Source organism: Fukomys damarensis, unplaced genomic scaffold, assembly GCF_012274545.1.
Source record: "Fukomys damarensis isolate Sample0158 unplaced genomic scaffold, DMR_v1.0_HiC HiC_scaffold_16, whole genome shotgun sequence".
Classification (NCBI taxonomy): domain Eukaryota; kingdom Metazoa; phylum Chordata; class Mammalia; order Rodentia; family Bathyergidae; genus Fukomys; species Fukomys damarensis.
Window position 1 is genome coordinate 94,177,980 of NW_022900928.1, and position 22,685 is coordinate 94,200,664.

General features: G+C 51.4%; 2 protein-coding genes across 3 annotated transcripts in view; one reads left to right on the top strand and one right to left on the bottom strand.

Annotated features, from left to right (window-relative positions):
- Positions 1–148: 148 nt before the first annotated feature.
- Epha1 (EPH receptor A1) lies at positions 149–16,215 on the top strand. 2 transcript variants are annotated; one of them, XM_010607660.3, is made up of 18 exons: positions 151–304; positions 944–1,011; positions 6,721–7,002; positions 8,387–8,789; positions 8,997–9,152; positions 9,461–9,805; positions 9,936–10,063; positions 10,277–10,430; positions 10,699–10,795; positions 11,005–11,063; positions 11,873–11,998; positions 12,840–13,025; positions 13,148–13,209; positions 13,311–13,517; positions 13,664–13,813; positions 14,070–14,263; positions 15,738–15,893; positions 15,980–16,214. In XM_010607660.3, the coding sequence occupies exons 2-18, from the start codon at positions 952–954 to the stop codon at positions 16,056–16,058; spliced, it is 2,844 nt and encodes a 947-aa protein (XP_010605962.1). In that variant the 5' UTR covers positions 151–304; positions 944–951; the 3' UTR covers positions 16,059–16,214. The 2 variants fall into 2 exon arrangements, with proteins under 2 accessions (XP_010605961.1, XP_010605962.1); XM_010607659.3 differs by having other exon boundaries at positions 149–1,011; positions 15,980–16,215.
- Positions 16,216–16,259: 44 nt separating this feature from the next.
- The window catches only part of Zyx (zyxin), a gene marked incomplete at its 5' end in the record, with an annotated part of 8,505 nt that continues 2,079 nt past the window's right edge, over positions 16,260–22,685 (bottom strand). The window contains 5 exons of the mRNA XM_010607711.3: positions 16,260–16,910; positions 17,310–17,430; positions 18,212–18,390; positions 18,493–18,662; positions 18,760–18,880. Coding sequence (XP_010606013.1) covers positions 16,806–16,910; positions 17,310–17,430; positions 18,212–18,390; positions 18,493–18,662; positions 18,760–18,880 — 696 coding nt within the window. The remainder of the gene's footprint in view (positions 16,911–17,309; positions 17,431–18,211; positions 18,391–18,492; positions 18,663–18,759; positions 18,881–22,685) is intronic.

Genomic DNA, 22,685 nt, shown 5'->3' on the forward strand with positions numbered 1-22,685 from the left:
AGGAAGGTACCGAGCCCCGCCAGCCCGCCCACCCTCTCCCCTCCCCTGGGGAGCCGCGTACCCGGGCAGGCCCTACGCCCGTCGCCGGCCTCCTGCTCTCCCACTGGCCAGGCCGATCTTTGCTCTTTAACCCCAAACTGCTGGTCTCGCGGGTCAGTCACTCCATCCCTGCTGGCCAGCAATTTTTGCATGAGGAAAGGAGTGCCTGACTATTGCTAGGAAGCTGCACATTCCCTGCCGATCCTCGGCCACCTGGGGCCCCTTCATTCCCGGGCAGCGAGTTCGGACCCTTCTGTAATTCGAGGTGGGAGCCACCTCTTCCAGCCTAGGCCAGGGACAGGGTGACCTGCCATCGAGGGAAAAGGTTAGGACTCGAGATCCAGGACCTCCCAGATGAGGGGAGTCAAAACCTATACTTAGAGGAACCCGTGGCCTCTCCAACCCTGCGTCCTCCACTTCCCAAAATCGGAGTCGGGCTTTGCACCCCCACATCATGCCCCCAATCACAGACCTTTGACAGTGGAAGTCAGACTGCGACTTTCCAGGGTCCCGCCAAGGACTGGCAGAGGCCGAGCTCTCCCACCAACCCCGGGGCAGCTCTGCAAGAGATGGGGTCCTGGCTGCACCTGCTACCCTCCCCAGGGCCTAAGCGTGGAAATTGTTCCCGGGACTGCTGGACTCATGCTTCCTGACTTGGCTTTGGTCAGAGCCCAGCGCTCTAGCCCTTGCCTCCCTCTGCCCAGCTCCCCCACACTCTTCCAACCCTGTAATCCCTGGAGCTCCACACTCCTTGCTGCCCTCTTGCTTCCCAAGCCTGGGGATGTCAAAGATGTTAGGAAGAGGATGTGGAAGCCGGGCTGGGGCCCCAGCGTGTGGAATGTGGGTTGCACGGCTACCTCCTCCCACAAAGGTGACAGGCAGGCTCCTCTCCCCCCACTCTCAGTCACTCTAATGGACACGAGCACCGCACAAGGAGAACTGGGCTGGCTGCTGGATCCCCCAGAGGATGGGGTAAGTGTGGGGGGAAGGATTTGGGGAGATTCTAGGGTGAAGGCCAGTGGGAATCGGGGCGGAGAGGTGGGTGGAGGAACAGAAAAGAGCAGGAAAAACTGGAAGTGTCTCCTCCTGGAGGGGGAGGGGAGGCTGAGTCAGTGCCTCCTGAATAAGGTTGGGGGGGGTCAGAAAGCATCCCACGGGGGAATGCCCTACTCCTCCCCCAGGCTGCTGTCTGGTGAATATTCCTGGGGGTGGGTGGGGGGAGAGTGCCAAGCATCCAGGGAGCAAGCCTTGCCGGGAAGGGAGAAAACACTGGAAACATTCTTGGTCTCAACTCCATTCATCCCAGTGGAGGTGCATGGGTGGGTTTCAGGGAGCCAGGGAACCCCATAAAAGTGTGTTCTAAATCCTTTGTGGGAATTGTTTGCTGGAGAGGAGAGCCAAAGCCCTCCTCAGATTCTTCGAATGTTAAAAGCTGCTCCCCAGGGGTGCCGAGCCCTTGGCACCATGTCCATATCTCCCAGGTAGGCTCCGAGCACCGCCATAACAGTGCTTGAGGATGGAGAGCCTGTGCAAAGTGCCTTCCCTCCCAGGTGTCCCTCAGACCTAGTGAGCAGAGGTCAGTTGTGGGTGGGTCCAGAGAGCATATTTGGACAAGAAGTCCAGAGTACATCCTGCTGCTACTCAGCAGAGCTGGCCACAGAACCTCCGGAGCTGCCTCAGTGGACAGACTTGCTGGTTCCGGACCCTACTCCCTAGGCATTGCCTTCCTTACTGTCCCTGAGAATTCAGCCCAGGCCTTTCTAGCGTCAGAGTTGCTTGCTGTCCTTCCTTCCCTCTGGGTCTGAGGGTCCTGGCTTCATTCTCTGCTGTACCACAGAGTGGCCTGTAATTATAGTTAATAGACTAAACCATAATATATCCTGCAGGAGTGGCTGTTTAGAGAATCTGAGATTAGGCCAGCCCTAATAGGCGCCTCGTCTCATAAACCACTTAATCACCCCACGACAATGGCTATACAGGTCCATCTGCTGGCTCCCACGGGCCCCTGCTGCCCCGACCCACATAGCTCTTCCCTAATTGGGCCAGAAAGAAAGGAAGGACCCTTTCTCTATCTTGCTGAGAAAATAGCCTTGCAGTCCCAAGGCAAGAAGAAAAATCCAGCAGTGCTGCACACCCACCCCCTACCTTGTTTGTCCCTGTCCTTCTCCTCAACACACACAAATACACACACACTCAGAGCCAAGCTCCCCAGGATGCCCCCTGTGTAGCAGCCAGCAGTGCCTGAGTGCTGAGTGAAAGATTCTTCATGCGGGTCCTGGAGGGTGGGTTCTCCCCCATCTGTCACTGCTGGCACTGGGAGAGGCAGTTACAGCTGGGAACATCTGCTTCTCAGGCTCCAGCTGCAGCCCTGGCAATCTGGCTACTGAGCTGCAGATTGACCACCCACCACCCTGTCCACCTCCCCCTGCCTCTGCCTTCCTCCACTCAGCTTCCCCCACTCAGCATGACTTCCCTGCAGGCTCAGACTCTAGGTGCTTTCCATGGCCACTTTGCTGACTAACACCCCTTGCCCCATTTTTGAACTTGCAAACATAATGCGGAAATATGTGCCTCAACAGCACTTATATTTCTGCCCCACCACACTACAAAAATTCTTATTAATGGTGCTTTTTCTTGCCTTTCCACAGAGCTGAGAGTAGGCAGGAAGGTCCGTGCACTGTAGTGGAGTAAATGCTGTGGGAAAGTGAACTGTCTTGGGGCCACAGGCTCTGTCACATTATGAAATAGCATTTAAAATATTACTGGGATGTTTTGTAAAATTTGCAAGCTTAAGGAATGAGAATGTTTCTTGAAGAAGAAATGGTAGACACGTCCTACCAGCAGATATCAGAACATCAGCAATAGTTGAAATATGTGGTGTTGACAAGAATCATCAGGTCCATGGAACAGAAGAGTCCAAAAACATCTCCACATATGTAATATTTGAATATGAGGGTTGGGGATGTGACTCAGTGGTGCTGCACCTGCCTGGCAAGCACAAGGTCCTGAGTTTGATCCCTAGTACTGGAAAAAAAAAATTGAATATATGTGGCCGGGCATGTGGCACACGCCTGTAGTCCTAGCACTCAGGAGGCTGAGGCTGGAGGATGCCTGCGAGTTCAAAGACAGCCTGACCTACATAGTGAGACCCTGTCTCAAGAAAAAAGAGTGCCAGAGATTTAGCCCAGTGGTTCCAGCACCTGCCTTGCAAGCATAAGGTCCTGAGTTTGATCCCTGATACAAAAAAATGAAAGAAAGAAAGGAGGGAAGGAAGGAGTATAGTGACCCAAATTGCAAATCATGGTGGAAAGTGATGTAGGGGAACAGAAAAACCTACTCTGGTTTCACTAACTGAACCTATGAAATTGGCAGTAGATAAATTAACAGCAAAACTATTTTAAGTAAACTTGAAATTGGCAGTAGATCAATTAACAGCAAAACTATTTTAAGTAAACTTGTACTTACAGGAGGTCTACAGAAGACAAAACTGGAGGGAAGGTCAGATGGTTTAGGCCTTCTTGCCATCCAGAGGTGTGGAAAGAAGTTGGGGGTGGGGAGATAAGCCAAACCCATAGAAGTAAATAAACAAAGGCTACCCGCTGTTCAGATAAGTCTCTGACTGATGTAAAATGCCTTACTAATGTAGATTTCCTTCAGAGATGGAAATTTGTTTTACTCAAAGCACTGCTTCACAGAGCTAGTCTTGTTTCTCAGAATAATCAGCTCAAAATGCACTGCACCAGAGAAGTATGTTTGAGGTCAGGTGTCCTGAGCCCCTGAAAGCATCAACTAGTTAGTCACTGAATTGACAATTGGAGATCTGTTTAAAAAAAAAAAAAAAAAAAAAAAGAGGAAGTAAAGACATCTTCCCACACTGTATACACAAACACACAAAATGAATTATAAGGAGATTAAAATCTAAACCAAAAAACCAAACCTACAAAAATTTTAAGAGAAAAGACAGATGTTTATAGCCTTACAATGGGAACAATTCCTAAGCAAAATACACAACCCAAATCGTATTATGTAAAAATGTTAAATGTATATAAAAGACAACATTGACAAGTGCCATAGCAGAGAATATTTGAAACATACATATTAAGCAAATGATTAATGTATATATCGTGTAAAAACTCATCCAATGAATAGTAGAATGATAACCAGAAATCAGACTAAATTATTATTATAGATTGATGAGTTAGATAAAAATACTATAGACATTCAGATAGGGCTAAGTCCTTGACAGGGCCAGGACAAAGGTGAAACACACCATAGATATACACTAACTGAAAACCAGGCCTCAAGATAAAGACAAGATGACCACATCCACATATTTCTTTAAAAAACTGGGCTTAATAAAATATAGATAGACATTGACCACCCTTGGCGTGACCAAAGACCTATAGACCCACTACCTCCCCGCAAAAAATACTTACTCTTTCCATCTATGATTGCTACGTGACTTGCTTCCCATTTGGACCACCACAACCTAAGTGACTATACTTGTAACCTTATTGGATGTCCATGGCTGTGGCCCACATTGTATCCACATGGGTTTCACCCTATAAAACTTCTCTATAAAGTGGGGACCTTGGGCTACCTACTCAGGACCCCTCCTTCCCCTCAGGAGCTTTCCTATTAATAAATATCTTCCTACTTTTAGCCTCCATTGTTCCTAAGACTCATTCTTCTATTTCTAAAAAACAAAAACTCAACATATCATACAGTTAACAGGTTGAGAGATATATTTCATATTTCCCATGACATTATAAGCAGATATTGTATACAAATAGCATATTAATGAACAAAAAAGAACCACACAGCCTCTTCAAAGAATGTAAATTAAAATGATAAGCTGTCCTTTAGTGTAATTACCACATGGATAACTGTAACCCTAAGCACTCCAACGCCATACAGTGTACCCCACACACTCTTGCCTTATGTTGCTGAGGCTGTCTTACAATAAGGCTGCCGATTGTTCAATCCTGTCCAGTTGGCATTTGATGGTGCCTGACATTCTCCTACTGCACTTTAAAGCTTTTAAAGCTTTACAGCTATCCAAAAAAAAAAAAAAAGATAAGCTGTCTTGATCATAGGATTGGCAAAAAGTAAAAAGATCATTAACATCCATTTGTCTTAATTACAGTTTTTGTTACTGTGATAAAATACCCGACACACAAAGTTTATTTAGCTCTTACAGTTTATAGAGGTTTCAGCCCATAATTGGCTGGCTTCCAGGGTGGCATGGCAGACAGGCATTACAGAGGAGAAATGGTTCATGGTGGGCAGAAGATAGCAAAGCAACAAGCAATGACCACAGTTCTTTCTGTCTCATCTTATCCAAGCTACTTGGGACAGGTAGCACTCACACCCATAATCCTAGTGCCCTTGAGCCTAGCATTGCACCATGAATCAGTTCCAGCATCACACATATCCAGGCACCTCTGAAAAAGCCCCACCTAAGACTGCACTGGGGGGACATCTAAAACACAAGCCATAACACCACTGTTAATGAAATTCTAAGCAATGAGCACTCTTGCCTGGTTGATGCAATTGTAAATTGGTGAAGTCTTTCAGAGAACAATTTAGCAATATCTTATAAAATGTGTAGTGTGTCACATTTTGATAGAGCAATTACATAGAAATCTGTATTAATCTGTATGTGTTCCTAAAAAAATACTAGAAGCTACTTAAATGGCCAACAATAGGTGAATGATTGAATAGATTATATTACATCCATACAACAGGACACTCTTTATAGATGGATAGGTCTCTATATACTCATACAGACTTCTTTCCAAGACATTGTTTGTTAAAATACAAAGTGTCTTACAGAATAACACTGGTATAATCTCACTTATGTTGAAAACACAGCTCAGAAGCCCTTAGACTTTTCTCTGGAGGCACTAAAAATAATCTGCAGAGTTTAACTCTGGTTATGTATGAGTGGCTGCCTCTGGGATGGTGGAAGAATGGGGGGACTTAAACTTTTATTCTGTTTATTCTGTCTTCATTTCTTCACTGTATAATTGGCACACAAGAAGCATAATGATTTTAAGAACATAAACTTGAGCCTGAAATACCTGGCTTCACAGTTCTGCTCTTCACACCTGAGCAGGTTACTGGGCCATGAGGCTAGTTGGTCCACCTTGCTTCCTCATAGAAATTGCTTAAAACAGTGACTGGCCTGTGGGAAGTGCTATATTAGTGCTTGTCATTAATTACTAGGTTTTTAAATTCTTTTAATGTAAAAGAAGTTAAGGAGGACAGACCTGATAGTACGTGGGAGTCCAGCCAACTGTTCCTATTGATTTTGCTAATGGCTGTAACTGGAAGGAGAGGGTGAGAGTTCCCTGTAGAGAGAGTTCTGTGCTTGTTCTTGCCCTCCAAAAATAAAGCTCCTCCTCTGCCTAAACAGACAAAAAGGTTTTGTGAATGAGCTTTGCCTTTGGAGTATCTGACACTTCTGATGAATGGGTAAAAGCTGGTGCTTGTACTCTTGGAGTTGGGATTGGAGTAGACAAACTGCAGGAACCAGAGGGCTAGCTAGGTTAAGGGGTTATTTTTTTAACTATCACATGTCCAAGTATAGCTGCAACCTTAAACACTTAACCTACTATCCTGGGGCTGAGGGATCAGATTAGGCAGTTCAGGTCTCTGATTCTGATTATCTTCCCACAGTGGAGTGAGGTGCAACAGATGCTGAAGGAGACACCCCTGTACATGTACCAGGACTGCCCACTGCAGGAAAAAGGAGACACTGACCACTGGCTTCGCTCCAACTGGATCTACCGAGGAGAGGAGGCTTCGCGGGTGCACGTAGAGCTGCAATTCACTGTGCGCGATTGCAAGAGTTTCCCTAGAGGAGCTGGGCCTCTGGGCTGCAAGGAGACCTTCAACCTTCTGTACATGGAGAGCGACCATGATGTGGGCATCCAGCTGCGGCGGCCCTTGTTCCAAAAGGTGCTGCCACTCTGTGTCATCATGGTGCTGACACTGATCCCTGCCGGGCTCCTGACCATGACCCTGCTCATCTAAGAAAATAAAGAAGGTGGCGGAGACAGTAAGGGAGTGCAGTTGTAGAATCATGAAAAGAATGTGGGAGTAGAAACCAGAAAGGCTAGATTTGAGTGTCTCTCTGTTATACCTGCTGAGGGCTCCAAGCTTTGGGTTCTCATCAAAAAATAATGACAATGAGGCCAGCCTTGTCTGTCCTGAAGGCTTTTTTGCCTGCTTGCATTGAGATAACCAGATACCATGGCAAAGGAAGGAAGTGTGGTGCCGACGCAGTGACACTTTTTCTGTCAGCCACCATGATACAGTATTCCTTTGCAACACATCCCATGAGTTTTGCAGCTAGAGTTTTATAGTAGTGCAATTCCCTGCCAGCAATCTGTAATGTCATCCTTTTCTTACTCAGGAAACACAGAAATGCAAAACAATCAGGAGCATATTACTATGGAATGTGCTTCTCATTTCTATCCAAAGAACAAATGTTGTAAAGTTTACTATTAGCCATAAATTAATGACAACACACTCTATAACTGATCACTGCAGCAGAGTTAAGAACATCTCCTAATAGTGGAAATTTTATGGATTATAAAGTTTCACTTCCTGGGATTCCAGTCCTAGCCCCATCATGTCATAGCTGTGTGATCTCCTATGAGGTCTCTAGTTTCTCTTAGGCTTAGCTTTCTCATCTGCTAATAGAGATGATAAGGTATCCTGCCTCTCATAAGATCATTGCATGGACTAATGTAACACAGACAAAATGCTCCACCTGATACCTTACACATAAGCTCTCCAGTTGTGGTTGTGTAAATTGTAAGGTACAAGTATCCCTTATCCAAAGTGCTTGCTATCAGAAGTGCTTCTGATTATTTCAGACTTTGGAATATTTGCATATGCAGATTGAGATGTTTGGAAGATGAGACCCAATTCTTTTTTTTTTTTTCTTTTTCTTTCTGGTGCTGGGGAAGAACTCGGAACCTTGTGCTTTCCAGTCAGGCAGCGAACCACTGAGCTAAATCCCCAGCCTGGGATGAAACCCAATTTTAAACATAAAATTTATTTATATTTCATACACACCTTATACACGTAGCTGGAAGGTGATTTTACAAAATGTTCTTAGTGCACCTGCATTTTTACTGTGTCCAGTCACATCAGGTCAGGCGTGGAATTTTCCATTTGTGGCATCAGGTGGACACTGAAAGTTTCAGACTTCGAAGCTTTTCAGATTTTGGACTTTCGGATAAGGGTGCTCAATCTGTGTTAAGCAAATAGCCACTTCTGTTATGTGTGGGAGTGAAACATGACTTCCCACCTGTCCGCCTCACCTTCCTTCCAGGTAACCACGGTGGCTGCAGACCAGAGCTTCACCATCCGAGACCTCGCATCTGGCTCAGTGAAGTTGAACGTGGAGCGCTGTTCCTTGGGCCGCCTGACCCGCCGTGGCCTCTACCTTGCCTTCCACAATCCGGGTGCCTGTGTAGCCTTGGTGTCTGTACGGGTGTTCTACCAGCGCTGTCCTGAAACCGTGCATGGCTTGGCCCAATTCCCTGACACGCTTCCTGGACCCGCCGGGTTGATCGAAGTGGCGGGGACTTGCCTGCCGCATGCTCAAGTCAGCGCTGGGCCCTCAGGTGCACCGCGCATGCACTGCAGCCCCGACGGCGAGTGGTTGGTGCCCGTAGGCCGGTGCCTCTGCAAGCCTGGCTATGAGGAAGTCAGTGGCGGCGTGGGATGCACTGGTAAGGAAGGAGGTGATCGGACTCCTGGGACCACTCAGGAAGCCCTCTTGGGTGCCAAGCAGGGAAGGGTGCCGACACTCCTTCTCGTGCAGGTTTTGAGTGCCCAAGAACCCTGAGAACAACTATGCAGAGATGTTCCCGGTGTGCTGGATGGAGTGGAAAGAGGGAAGGGTTCGAAACCATGACTGGGCTGCTTTCTCTCTCCAGCCTGCCCTCAAGGCTCCTACCGCATAGACGCGGGCACACCCTTCTGCCTCAAGTGCCCCCACCACAGCACAGCAGATGCCGAGGGGGCCACTGTCTGTACCTGTGAGAGCGGCCACTACCGAGCCCCTGGGGAGGGCCAGCAGGAGGCGTGCACCCGTGAGTACAAGGGGCAGGGCCTGGAGGTCTAGGAGCAGGTGCTGGACCTCTGCTGAGCCCTAATTTTCCAGATCTTATCAGATATTGGATATGGTCCAGGGTGTCAGATGATTCCTTGTAGCTGCTCCCCTGGCTCTTGCTCTCGGGAGAATGCAGAAATGTGGTTTCACTGCTTTCTCTTCAGCGGAAGTCAACTCTCCTGTTGAGACCTTTGGGGACTTCCGGAATTGGGGTGACGGGGTGAGATAGTTCAGTAGCTTGGATGAGGGTAAAGCTGGCACCTACTAATGGCTCTTCTTCTCCTCCAGGGCCCCCATCAGCTCCCCGAAACCTGAGCTTCTCTGTATCAGGGACTCAGCTCTCCCTGAGTTGGGAACCCCCCACCGATATGGGGGGACGCCAGGATGTCCGATACAGTGTGGAATGTTTGCAGTGTCGGGGCACAGCACAAGATGGGGGGTCCTGCCAGCCCTGTGGGACAGGCGTGCGCCTTCTCCCAGGGGCCAGGGAGCTCACCACACCTGCTGTGAAAGTCGATGGCCTTGAACCCTATGCCAACTACACCTTTGATATTAAATCCCAAAATGGAGTGTCTGGGCTGAGCAGTTCCAGTCCAGCCAGCACCTCCCTCAGCATCAACATGGGCCAGGCAGGTAGGCACCTGGTACAAGCAGAGGGCCTTAGACCCCAGGGACCACAGATGGGCAGGAAGTGGTTGAAATGCTACTTAAGTTATTCCCTCTCTTTTCTTCCAAAACCAACTCTGTTTTTGTGGATTCCCAGAGTCGACCTCCGGCTTGTCTCTGAAGCTGGTGAAGAAAGAACCAAGGCAGCTGGAGCTGACCTGGGCAGGGTCTCGGCACCGCAGCCCAGGGGGGAACCTGAGCTATGAGCTTCATGTGCTAAACCAGGTCAGGATGCTACCAAGGAAGGGTGGAGATCGTCTGTGTCCGAGCCTGGACACACGATGACATTCCTAGCCTGGAGTGTGGGGGAGGCACCCACCACAAAAGTATACAAAGAACCCTGTCTTTACCACATTATGCAGCCTTTCTCCATGTGCTCCTTCACCTCCACCCTGGCCTTGCTCAGCACAACCCAGTTAACATAAGTCCCACCCACAGGACGAAGAATGGCACCAAATGGTTCTAGAGCCTAGGGTCCTGCTGACAAAGCTGCAACCAGATACCACCTACATTGTCAGAGTGCGCACACTGACCCCACTGGGCCCTGGCCCTTTCTCTCCTGACCACGAATTTCGGACGAGTCCACCTCCAGGTGGGTTTCTCCTTGTTCTGCCAACCACTCTTGTCCTGCAGAAGGACCTCCTCTCCTACTCCAGTTAGTGACGTTTCCTCTCTCCACCCATATGCACACTGCATTCATACATGCCTGCACACACACCCATCTCCCTGGCACAGGGGATAGACCTTGTACCTGGTACCCACTGAGAGACCTGACCCTGGGGGTACCCAGAACCCTGACTTTTAACTTGTCACCCTTATGGGCTGTGAGTTCCTAGGCTTCCTGATCCCCATCCCTACAGCTTCCAGGAGCCTGACTGGAGGAGAGATTGTGGCCATCATCTTTGGGCTGCTGCTTGGTGTGGCTCTGCTGCTTGGAATTTACATCGGCCGTTCGAGGTGCAGGGTCCTGCCCCCTTCCCCCCTACCCAACCTGGGTCCCCTTGCCTGGGCAAATGTCCCCACTGTAGCCCTTCCTGTGCCCTACCAAAACTCCCCACACCCATCCTGCATACCCAGCCCCAGTTGTTTCTGGTGGAAATTCAGCTACAGCCCACTGGGCCACTGAGATGGTCCTGGGTCCCTAAGGAAGCTGCCCTACCCCACAGACGAGGCCATCGGCAACAGCAACAGAGACAGCGGGACCGCATCACCAATGTAGATCGGGGTGAGCCAGGCACCACAGTGTTCTTCGTGAGTGTGTGCATGTGTGTGTGTTTGTGTGTGTGTCTGATTATGTGTTGCACAGGAAAGCGATCAAGGGACCCGTATTGCTAAGTCAACTCTGGGGGTGCAGGCTGGGTTTGCTGTCCCTAGGCCTCTTGTGTCTTGCCACCTAATTAACTTTGGTTAATTAACTCTGCCCTAATAGCCCATCAGTGGCTCTGATGCAATTATCTGCTAGCTGTTGGTGTTGCTGCAGGTCACCCTGAGAGACTCCGGGGAGACTCCCCCAACTCTAGTGGCTAGGTCTGTGGCCCCTGGCTGAGGCCTGGCAGGAGGGGGACTGTTGTCTTCTGAGACATATGGGTTTCCTGTCTGACATCTCATTAGACAGCCCTGAAGGAAGTGGAATGATATACGTGGTCTTCCAAGAGGCTGGAGGTGCGGGGGCGCTCATCTGGAATCCAATGAGCTGTGACTGACTTAGGGGCACAGGGACCCAGTATGGGTCATGAGCCACAGGAAGATTGGGTAACTCAAGCAGGGAATTTCCTCCTTGGCCCTGCTCTGGACATTGGAGAGTGAGGACAGAGGAGCATGGAGCACAGACAGAGAGAAAGGCTGGGATGTGGAGGCTTCATTGATAAGAATGGAGACCTTCTCCCTCTTGAGCCAAAGCAGAGCTTGCCTCCTAGAGCAGACAAGTGTGCAGAAGAGTGAGCACAGCTGCCAGCAATTCCTCCTCATCCCCCACATGCCTGGGCCCTGAAGTGGGTGCTGCTGTGGCTGAACCCCACCCCTTGTTCTCCCCAGAAGACAAGCTGTGGCTAAAGCCCTACGTGGACCTCCAGGCCTATGAAGACCCTGCACAGGGAGCCCTCGACTTCACCCAGGAGCTAGACCCAGACTGGCTGATGGTAGACACTGTCATAGGGGAAGGTGAGCCCTACTGCATAACACTGCTGGTCCCTCTGTGTGGCAACACAGAGCCCCCAACAGACCCCTACCTTCTGGCCTTCCCTGGGGAGCCCAACTGGCCTCTCCTCTAGCCCTGGAGCTCCAGAAGAGTTCTCACATGCTTTACCCCATGCCCTCTTGAATTGCTGGGGTTCATAATAAAAACCCCACATAGGTGCCCTGGAGCAGCCCCTGCTTCCTACACACATTGATCTGTGTCTATGGGGTTTCTGAAAGAGTGTCAAATGCATCCTCTCTGAACATAGATATGTTGCTGAATGGCTCTGGCTGATCTCAGATGACTCCCAAAAGTGGAAGACATTCAGAGCCTCACAAGGCCAGCATTCCACCCAATCAAGGGCCCAGGGTCCTTGGGCTGCCCTGATCCCTTGGGTCACAGGAGGAAATGGATCTGAGCAGAGAACAAAGCTTGGCAGTGCCTGTGCCAACTGTGCAGCCAAGCCAGTTCAGCCATGATCAGGGAGCGCACATAAGAGAGGCAGCAAGGGTCAGCCTCCCCGTCGGTTGTTCACTAGCCCTGGGCCCACCTGCCCTTTATAAACAAAGGACCAGGCTTGATAGGACTTGGTGTTAAGCTGGAGGCTGTGTGACCTATGGAATATAGTAGAGGTCAGGTTGCAGAACTTATGCTGGTTCTGCAGTGTCCTTTCCTCAAGAAAGATGCCCAAGTCCTATCCCAGGAAGGCACCCCATTCTTCTGTTGCTCGAGTGGAGAGGGCTAGAGGACTCGAGGGGGTCAATGTCTGATCCTAGGGTAGCCTGGTGGTGCATTAGGCCACAGCCCTGTTTTCTTTCTACACAGGAGAGTTTGGGGAAGTTTATCGAGGGACCCTGAGCCTCCCCCACCAAGACTGCAAGACTGTAGCCATTAAGACCTTAAAAGACACATCCCCAGATGGCCAGTGGTGGAACTTCCTTCGAGAGGCCACTATCATGGGCCAGTTCAACCATCCACACATTCTGCATCTGGAAGGCGTCATCACAAAGAGTATGAGCAGCGTCTCGATGAGGTGGGGGGAGAGTACAAGGGAAGGAGTGAGCCCACCCACTGGAAGTGGAGGGTATACTGCCAAGGACAGGAAGACTGACAACAGGCACTTTGTGTCCCAGGAAAGCCCATCATGATCATCATAGAGTTTATGGAAAATGGAGCCCTGGATGCCTTCCTTAAGGTAAGGGGCACAAAAAACCAGCTGAGGAGAGGATTGCACCATGGAGCCCTGATTCTTGGGAGGAGAGCTGCCTATCCCCTGACTCACTCATGGTGCTGCAGGATCGGGAAGAACAGCTGGGCCCTGGGCAGCTGGTGGCCATGCTACATGGCATAGCATCCGGCATGAACTACCTCAGTGACCACAATTACGTCCACCGGGACCTGGCTGCCAGGAACATCTTGGTGAATCAGAACCTGTGCTGCAAGGTGTCCGACTTTGGCCTGACGCGCCTTTTGGATGACTTTGGTGGCACCTATGAAACCCAGGTTAGAATGAATGCCATGGTTGGATGCCATCATACAGTTGCACATGTACACAAGAACTCATGCTTGTGTGGGCCCAATAACCTGTCCCTTGCCCACAGTAACTTTTCACCTATCACGTGTCATTTGTCTATCCTGTGCCTTCTTAGGGGGGAAAGATTCCCATCCGTTGGACAGCCCCTGAAGCCATTGCCCAGCGGATCTTCACCACAGCCAGCGATGTGTGGAGCTTTGGGATTGTGATGTGGGAGGTGCTGAGCTTTGGGGACAAGCCCTATGGGGATATGAGCAATCAAGAGGTAAGTCTGGAAATTCCTCCCCGTAGAATCCCTCACTCAAACCTCATCTCCCCCCAGATCCATTCCATGTTCGCTTTCTGTTTTATCCTGGTCCATCTTTCTGCACTCCTATAACCTCACACTTTGTTCTTTTTACCTCCTCCCACCCTGGTCAGGGTTGTTTTGGAGGCTCATGGCAATGACTGTGAGACTGTTGTTTTCTCCTGGGCCTCCAAGTGGGTTTCCGACCCTCGTGAATGACCTGTCCCCACTGTAGGTAATGAAAAGTATTGAGGATGGGTACCGGCTGCCCCCTCCTGTGGACTGCCCTGCTGCTCTGTATGAATTCATGAAGGACTGCTGGGCATATGATCGTGCTCGTCGGCCCACCTTCGCCCAGCTGCAGGGACGTCTGGAGAAACTGCTTGCCGACCCTTACTCCCTGAGGACCATTGCCAACTTTGATCCCAGGTAACCTCACTGGGAAAGAACAGGGAAATTCGAGACCAGATCTGGAAGCACACTGAGATGGAGTGCACCCAGATGCACCTCCACTGTGAAGGGGAGAGGCCCGTTCTGGATTACCCACATTGCAGAAAGCTACAGCCAGACACCAATCTGCCTATTCAACTTGGGACCTGTCCTGGAGCCACTACACTGTATTATGGCCAGAGCCACATTTTTGGCCCAGTCTGGGGTTTGGTATGCATCCCCTTCCTATGGAAATATCCTTACTGGTGGAGCAGAGGTTCACATATTCAACAAATTCTGGAGTACCTACTGGTGTTTGGTTTTTTTTGTTTTTGTATTTGTATTTTTGGTACCAGGGATCAAACTCAGGACCTTGTGCTTGCAACTGGCATGGTCTTTGTGCTGAACACTGGAGCTATGGCAAGGTTAGGGTCTGGTACCTGCTTCAGGGAGCTTGGGTAGTGAGGCTGGGGTGGGGACAGTAGGGGCAACCTGAGTGGTCTGGGGAAGGCTCTCCTATGACAGAGCCAGTCTGGGGGAACCGAGGGTGGCAAACTGCAGATGCTGTAAGATGAGGGCAGCATCCAGTCTAGGCTGAAGCTAGCAGTCTAGGGAAGCAGCGGGACTCAGCACAGAGAAGCACCTCTCAGATTGGGCTTCCTGAGTGCAGAGAATTGCTGACCCACCTCTCAGAACTGTTCCTGAGAGGAAGGGATACGGTCAAAACTGCATTTTACCAAAAGCAGAACCCGAATGTAGAGCACGAGTGGCAGAACAAGAAAGGCAGGGGAGCCAGGTAAGGCTGTGTTTCAAGTGCTTTATCGGGTAAACCAGCAAGGCTTCCTGGCCCCAGTATCAAACCACCATATATAACCTTGTCTGGGAGAAAACATGCTCTGAGTTCCAACTTCTGAATCTCTTTTGGAGCACAACTCCCTTATATGCTGGGAGACTGCATGTGCTAATCTTTCTGGAATGTTGGATATTTTTCCCCCAGCAGATTTACTTTGCTAATGGTTTTTGGCTCTGGCTGGCTTTAGTACAGGAACATTCATTGTGTTGTAAGTGTCAAGAGTGCAAGAATAACAGAAGGGGTTGAAGGTGGCAAGTTGGGGCTGCTCTTTGGATGCAGGGGCCACCCTGGAAAGGGCAGGACCACACCCAGCTGCAGGGCCTCTGCCTCCTGCCCCCAGCTTCCTCTCAGCCAGGCATACACTCATCTCTGATGGTCTACGATCAACTTCTGTTAGGGACACCCAGGGCAGCCACCTTCCCTAGATCTGTCCACATAGGAAGACTGTGAGCAGTGGTTAAGCACACCAGGAAACCAGCCAGGAAGTGGGTCCAGACAATGGCCAGCTCACTCCACAAGCTCTCTGCTTGGGTACCCAGCTTCACTGGCCACTGCTGATATCAAGGCCAAAGCCAACCAGGCCTGTGTCTGCAGATAGCCAACTCAGCCTCCTCCCGACAGGGTGACTCTCCGGCTGCCCAGCCTGAGCGGCTCAGATGGAATCCCTTATCGAAGCGTCTCTGAGTGGCTGGAGTCCATCCGCATGAAGCGCTACCTCCTGCACTTCCACTCAGCTGGGCTGGACACCATGGAATGTGTGCTGGAGCTGACAGCTGAGTGCGGACCTGGAGCTGGAGTGACTTGGGTGAGAGGGGGTCTGGGGTCCAACCTTCAGCCTCAAGGGCCTTCCTTCCTTTCTACAGGGACCTGACGCAGATGGGAATCACTCTGCCCGGGCACCAGAAGCGCATTCTTTGCAGTATTCAGGGATTTAAGGACTGAGAGATTATCTCCAGAGGAGACACCTCAGCTCTCCCCTTCCACTCCCCAGGGAGCAAGGGCAGGGCCATGGTCACTCCCCAGGCCCTGCCTTGACTTACGAGATGTAGGCTATTGGTGCTGCCCCTACCCACTCTTCCAGGACTGAGCCTCCAGGCCCAGGAGGGAGCCTCTTTGTTTTAAAAAGGGAGGTAGGGGTGTAAGTCAAGGAAATTATGGGCAGGTGGGTGGTGGGGGATGATTTAATATATATACATATACATATATATTTTTGTAAATAAACAAGAACTGAGTTTTCATCCCTACCCCTGATCATTTTATTCCTCTCTCTGCTCCAAGGGCTGTAGACACTGAGCCAACTATGGAAAATTCTGGAAAACAAGGTTTAATCTGTAGCTGTAGCCACTACCCGGCGGTGCGGGCAGGGTGGGTGTCCAGGGTCCCGGAGGATCAAGGCATCTCCTGACCCTCAGAAAGCAGAGTACGGAGGCTGCTCAGGGCCAGCCAAGGGCGTTGTTGCGCAGTGAAAGCAGCAGCACTAAATTGGTGCCCCCTCGGGTGGGGACCTGGCGGACAGTGGGCGGGTACTCCCTGCACGCTGGGCAGGCTATGCTGGGGCCCTGGGTCAGGGCACTTGAGATACCAGGGAGGGTTTGGAATGGAGGAAGGCAGGGCAAGTAGAGGCGAGGACTGATCTGTGTGGGTGGTCCATGACGGGGAGAGGACTTGCGGTCTGGAAGAAGCCCTCACTCAGGTCTGAGCTCTTGCTGTGTGGCACTTCCGACAAAGCACATGGCCGTCCAAGGGAAAGCAGCCATTGTCGTCCGCCTCAACTGACAAAGGCTTCCCACAGTCCTAGTGAGAAGGAAGAGTAAGAGGTTCACTGGCCTGGAAGGTCCCTGCTCTACCCTTCTGTCCTAGGGTTCTATCTCCGAGTTACAAAGGCCACTCGCCCCAGATGGCTCAGAGCTGGAGTCCTGGTCACGCGTGTCTTCCCAGCCACTATGCCTCTCCTGCAGTGGGCAGGGGTTGGTATACTGTCTTCAAATAAGTACCCAATGCCCACCACCCCGATGAGCCTTTGGGGTTCTCCAATCCTATCTTAACCCCAGTCTGACCTTGCTCCATAACCTCACCAACTGCCCCCCATCCCACTCCACAGTAAAGCGATGCGCTTCCCTCACACTGGCCAGTCCCTTTCTTAGTTTTGTCCAAGACTCAAAGTGAGCACCCGGGAGCCGAAGGGCAGCTGACCTCACACTTGTAACACTTCATGTGGAAATTCTTGTCCAGAGCAACCACTCGCACGGTCTCATCTCGGCCAGGCTCCGGCATAATGGGCTCCGTGCAGACAGAGCACCTTGGGGCATACTGCCTGGGAGGGGCAGAGAGCAGGATGTGGGGTCAGGCACCTCAAGCTTCTCCCCACTGGAGAGCAAAGGGGAATGAGGCTGAGGCTGTCCAGCCACTCAGCAGACCTCCATGTCCCACAGGTCTAGGTAGAGAAAGCTCAGGAGGAGGCCTAAGACAAAGTGCTGTAGCCAGCCTTACAGGGAACTTCCTGCCTCTCCCCTCACCTTCCCACTGCTCCACCTCTCATACAAGGTATCCCTCCTGCACCCTCTGCATGCAGGTGCTTCTTCGCTAACCCCCACACAATGCATAGGGACATGGAGCCCATGCCATCCCAGGAACAAGTCTGAAAACATATCCCGAAGATGCACCACCCAAGTAGGGGGGCAGACTGCAGCTTTCCTGGCCCACCCTTTAGCTAAAAGTTCTCAGTCATCCTGAGGACCTGAACAGCCTATAAGCTTTACTGCTTTTAATGAGAAACTGGTACTCCAAAAAGACTGAACTCCAAAGGAACTGTAGAACCAGCCTGCTTCTGAAACAGTCATTCTAGCTTATACCACAGGGAACTGGACCCACCCAGACGGGCCTCAGTAAGGAGTCCAGGGATGCAAGACAGCAGCACAACCACCTGGGCCTGAGGCCACCACACATCTAAATCCAGATAAGCCCTTCCCTAGAGTCAAGGCAGGAGGACATGGGGCCAGAAAGCAAGACCAGGGGTCTGGGACTCCTGGGATCTGGGGGCGGCCTGCTACCAGACAAAGCAGGATAAAAGACAGAGGAGAGCCCAAAGTCCTCACTTGTGGTAGTCAGGGACGCAGTGGGGCCTGTTGGCCTGGTCCACAATGAAAGATGTGCCCTCCAGGGGGCAGGCGCAGACCACACAGGTAAAGCAGTGCGGGTGGTAGGCTTTGCCCGTGGCTCTCAGCATGCGGTCTGTGATGGGCTGTCCACAGGTGTGGCACTTTTCCAGGGTGTCCTGAGGAGGCAGCAGTACACTGGTGGGAAACTGGGCCTAACGGCCAGCTTCTGGAGGTCACCGCCCCATCCCCGGGGCTTGGTGCCCATCCGGATCACTCACAGTGTAGCAGCCCTCACAATATGGTGCCCCCTCCAGGCTGTAGAACTGCTGTCCCTGAAGCTGCTGCTCACACTGGTGGCAGGTGAAGCAGGTGATGTGGAACAGCTGTCCAAGGGCACGGACCGCAGGCTGCGCTCGTGCTAGAGGCTGATGGCAACAGCCACAGGACTCTGGGAAGGCCACAGAAAATTGGAGGAAGAGATCTGGGACTTAAGCCCCAGGCACCATTAACAGGGCAGTGTCTCCTGGGGCAGGTGGGAGACTCACCGTTCACAGCCACGTTCTGCCTCTGAGGTTGTTCCATGTCCTGCATCAGCTGCTGGGTCAGCTGCTCCAGCTCCTCTACTTCCTTCAGGGTCAGGGGGCCCGGAGCCCCAGAAGAACGCACCTGAAACCCCAACACTTTCTTCATACTCTCCAGGGTCACACCCTCCAAGACCCTCCCAAACCTGCCAACAAGTGCCCTTCTCCATGAGGTCTCAGCTCCTGTCTATTTCCTAGGTGTTTAACTTCCTATCCCTCCTTCTCCCGCCCTGTTCAACCCCCAACACATAACAGAGGGATGGGGTGACCTTAGCCTGCATCCCCTGGGAGTAAAAGAGAGAGGACAGAGATCTCTACACCTGCTTTACCCAAACCCCAGCCACCCTCCCCCACCCCCACACCAGCAGTCACAGGCCAGAAAGACTGAGCGACGGAGGCCACGCACGCAGCAGCTCAGGTCACTGAAGCCACCAAACACACCAGGGCCACGAACCAACTTCACAGAGCATGCTCAGACGTGGCCCTCCGGAAGAGGGGCACACAAGGCGTGCACACACACCTACCCGGCCCGCCTGCTGCTGAGTAGCCCCTGTCAGCGTGAGGATGCAACACAGGCAGAAGCACAGGTTAAACACCAGAGCTGTCTGCAGGAGCCCAACCCAGCCTCCAAGAGCAGTCTCGAGCAAGGAGCTTCTGGTCTACCCAACTCCAGTGCCTAAGCCAGCCCACCCCTCCTATTGAGGGAATCGTAAGTGCTAGAAACAGACTGGGGGAAGAGATCAAAGTTAGGAACTAGGCACTGCTGTGATCTAAGAACTCCAGCAGGGGATGCCTCACCTGTACCTGCACAGGAACCCTGGGTGAGTCTTCTCCACTACGCGACAAGGCCACCCAGGATGATGACTCTAACACTGTTTGTCCTGCTGAAGCCTTCAGTCCTCCAACACCTGGGACCTCCAAAGCCTCCCTGCTACCTCCTGCCACAGCCACCAGCCCCTCACACACTCCACCCTATCCCCACACCCAGAGCACACTGCATGCAGAGCTGCACCACTCTGTTCTACTCTGCTCTGCTGTGCTCAGCTTAGGTCCCTGGGGGCCAGCCCCACCCCACCCCCAGGTCTCCACGCTGTCCCCTAAGACTGGTACTATCCATGCCTGAACTGACAGGAGCTCCTGAGTGCAAACTTCATCTTTTCCCTGCTGGAATTTGGAGTCAGGAAAAGGGATTCATCCGATACTTGTTCTCCAGTGCCACTATAAGTATGTTAGCTCTTAAAAAGGAAGAACTAGCCATGCACACCCCTTCCCCAAGGGTATGCACATCCTTCAGGATGCTATCAGCCACTGTGTCCTCCCTGCCTGCTGACAGCTGTGTCTCTGCTGTCAGAACTCAGACTTCTAGCTCCTCAACTCCCATGGCTCCAAACCTCTCTCGCTCACAGCCGCCTTCCATCTCAGGACACCTTGGACCTAAAGTTGACACTTTTTTGCCCCTAATCACTCCCCCAAGCCTTTTCCATGACTCATGCAAGGGCTTCAGGGTCCCTGACTCCCTGCCAGCCTCCTTGGCCTTGTCCATCAAGCTCCCAGGCTGGGCCAGGGCCAGCTATGTCTACAAGGCTCCTAGTCACTCCTGCCACCTTGGCTATCTGGCCCTGGGTCACACCCCCACCTGCTTCCTGTTTCTACCTCAAGACTGCAGAAAGTAGGTGGAGAAATCACTGAACACTGCAGAGTGCAGAAAAACCACTGCAGCGCCCTCCATACCTCCTGCCCAGCCTAGCTGTCTGGTATTTGGCTGCGGCAGCAGATTCCCAGTTGCCTTCCCACAGCAGCTGTTCCAAACCTTTCCCATCACTCTGAGCCCCCAACGGCTTCACCCGCTTGTGCTCACCCATGACTTCGCTCCTCCATGAAAGAGATGGCAGGCGGCCAGCGTAAGCTCCCTCCTCGTCCTTCCCCTGCACACCTCGAGTGTGACCCTGTCCCCGCTCTCTGGGGCACTTCTGGGGTCAGTCAGTCCTTGCTGTGAGCCCGACCCCTGCCCCACTAGTTTCTGTCTCCTGTTTACTGCACACCTGGGCCCCTAAACCAAAAATTACACACACACACACACACACACACACACACTCTCACACACACGGCACATTCAGTCCAGCCCTTATCACAGCCAATCTTTGAAACAAGGCTACACCAACAACTGTGTTGTCACCACCAGCTCACTCCTTAACTCCTTACTCCCTGCTCCCACACAGGGCACAAATGGGCCACCCCAAGGTCATACGCAACATCCTCTAGCTATATCTCTGGCCTTATTAGAGTCCTTCCACTCCTCAAATCCACAGCTGAAGGGCTCCTTAGGACTGTACCCCATCCTTTTACCCTCTCCCTCAAGCCCTTCTCCTGCTCCTTGTTGGACCTCTTCAACCACCCACCTAACCTACATGTCTGGACCCAAGTTCCTCTCAGAACCTCAGCACCCCTCTGCACAGTCTTAGGAAGCCTGCCCGGTCCTACTACCACTGTCCCTGCACAAACTACCAGGGGCCCACCTCGACTCTGGGGACACTCCCGAATCCCAGCCCCACATTTCTGGCTGAATGACAGCTCCAGTCGAAAGCAAGTGCTCTTGGAACCTCTTGCTCAACACAGTGACAGCTGGACTCCTCCTCTTCCCATCCAAACCATTTCCCCTCCTGGACTTCTCTATTTTGTCAGCAATACCATCACCCAAGACACCCAGGCTCTGAACCTCCAGGGACTTTTTCTTCCCCTCCCTTCTCCTATTCCAACTGTTTATCATCGCCTCCTCCTGTAGGCCCTTCCTTTGTTAACAGCCTTATCCCTGGGTTTTACTTTTCATTGCAACTAATGTTACTGTGGCCTGGAAGTGAACTCACACACATCACTGACTCCCAACCTCCCCACCTCTCTGACCTCCAACACATCTCCCTTGGAAAGTCCAGAAAGCTTCCAAAACCAGACCTTCCACCAGCTGTCCCAAGCCAGTCACACACTACTCAAAGCTCATTAATGATTCTCCAATATGCACAAGCTCCGTGTGGATTTCACTTCCTGATCCCTCAAGCCCTGGCCTACTTAAATCTAGCTATAGAACTTTCCCACAAAGACCTTGTGCTTTCTGTTCTCCAAACATCCAGTGCATATGCACCCTTGAGTTTTACACACTCTCATCCTAACCCACACATGGTAACCCTAGCTCTAACCCACATGCTATTCCCATCAAAATGCTGTTCCCTCTCCTGTCTAGATTCTCAGCCTCACCCATTGTTCAAAGCACACCAGCTCCTCAAAGCCTTTCCCAACTTGCCAGTCCTCAAGCGGGCTCCCTGTTCTGAGTTCCTGTAATTCACAAGATGCTGACTTACAGGAACTGGCACTTGACATTTCTTCCTATATGCAAACATTCTACACATACACAGATGTTCGCAGTGTTTGCTGGGCTGTACAGACAGTTAGACCACATAACCATTGGGGTCTCAACTCAAAGATCCTGTCTCCTGGATAAGAAGCCAAGAGCCATTTCAGTTGGCTTGTTTCTATTTTGAGCATTTATGTGCTTTCTAAGCATGAGCTCACTTGCTCTTCATAACCATGTATGGGACAAATAAGTGTTATTTTAAGGTGAGAGAAAGGGAAGCTCAAAGTTCACCTAACAGCTTGTATGAAGCTGAGCTGGGAATTCTATCCCAGGTGCACAGACTCCCTAAGCCTGAGCCTCTTTGAGAGATCTCTTCCCTGTTGTCCCAGCCCTAGGAGCACAGAGCACAGAGCACAGAGCTGGCACTCAGCTGATGCTGGCTCAGCCGCTGTTTGCTGGTGCTGCAACTATTATCTCAAGTTGGGCCTTGGGGTGCTGAAAGTGCTCAGAGAAACTGAGAGATTAACTCAAGGCCCAAGGCCCA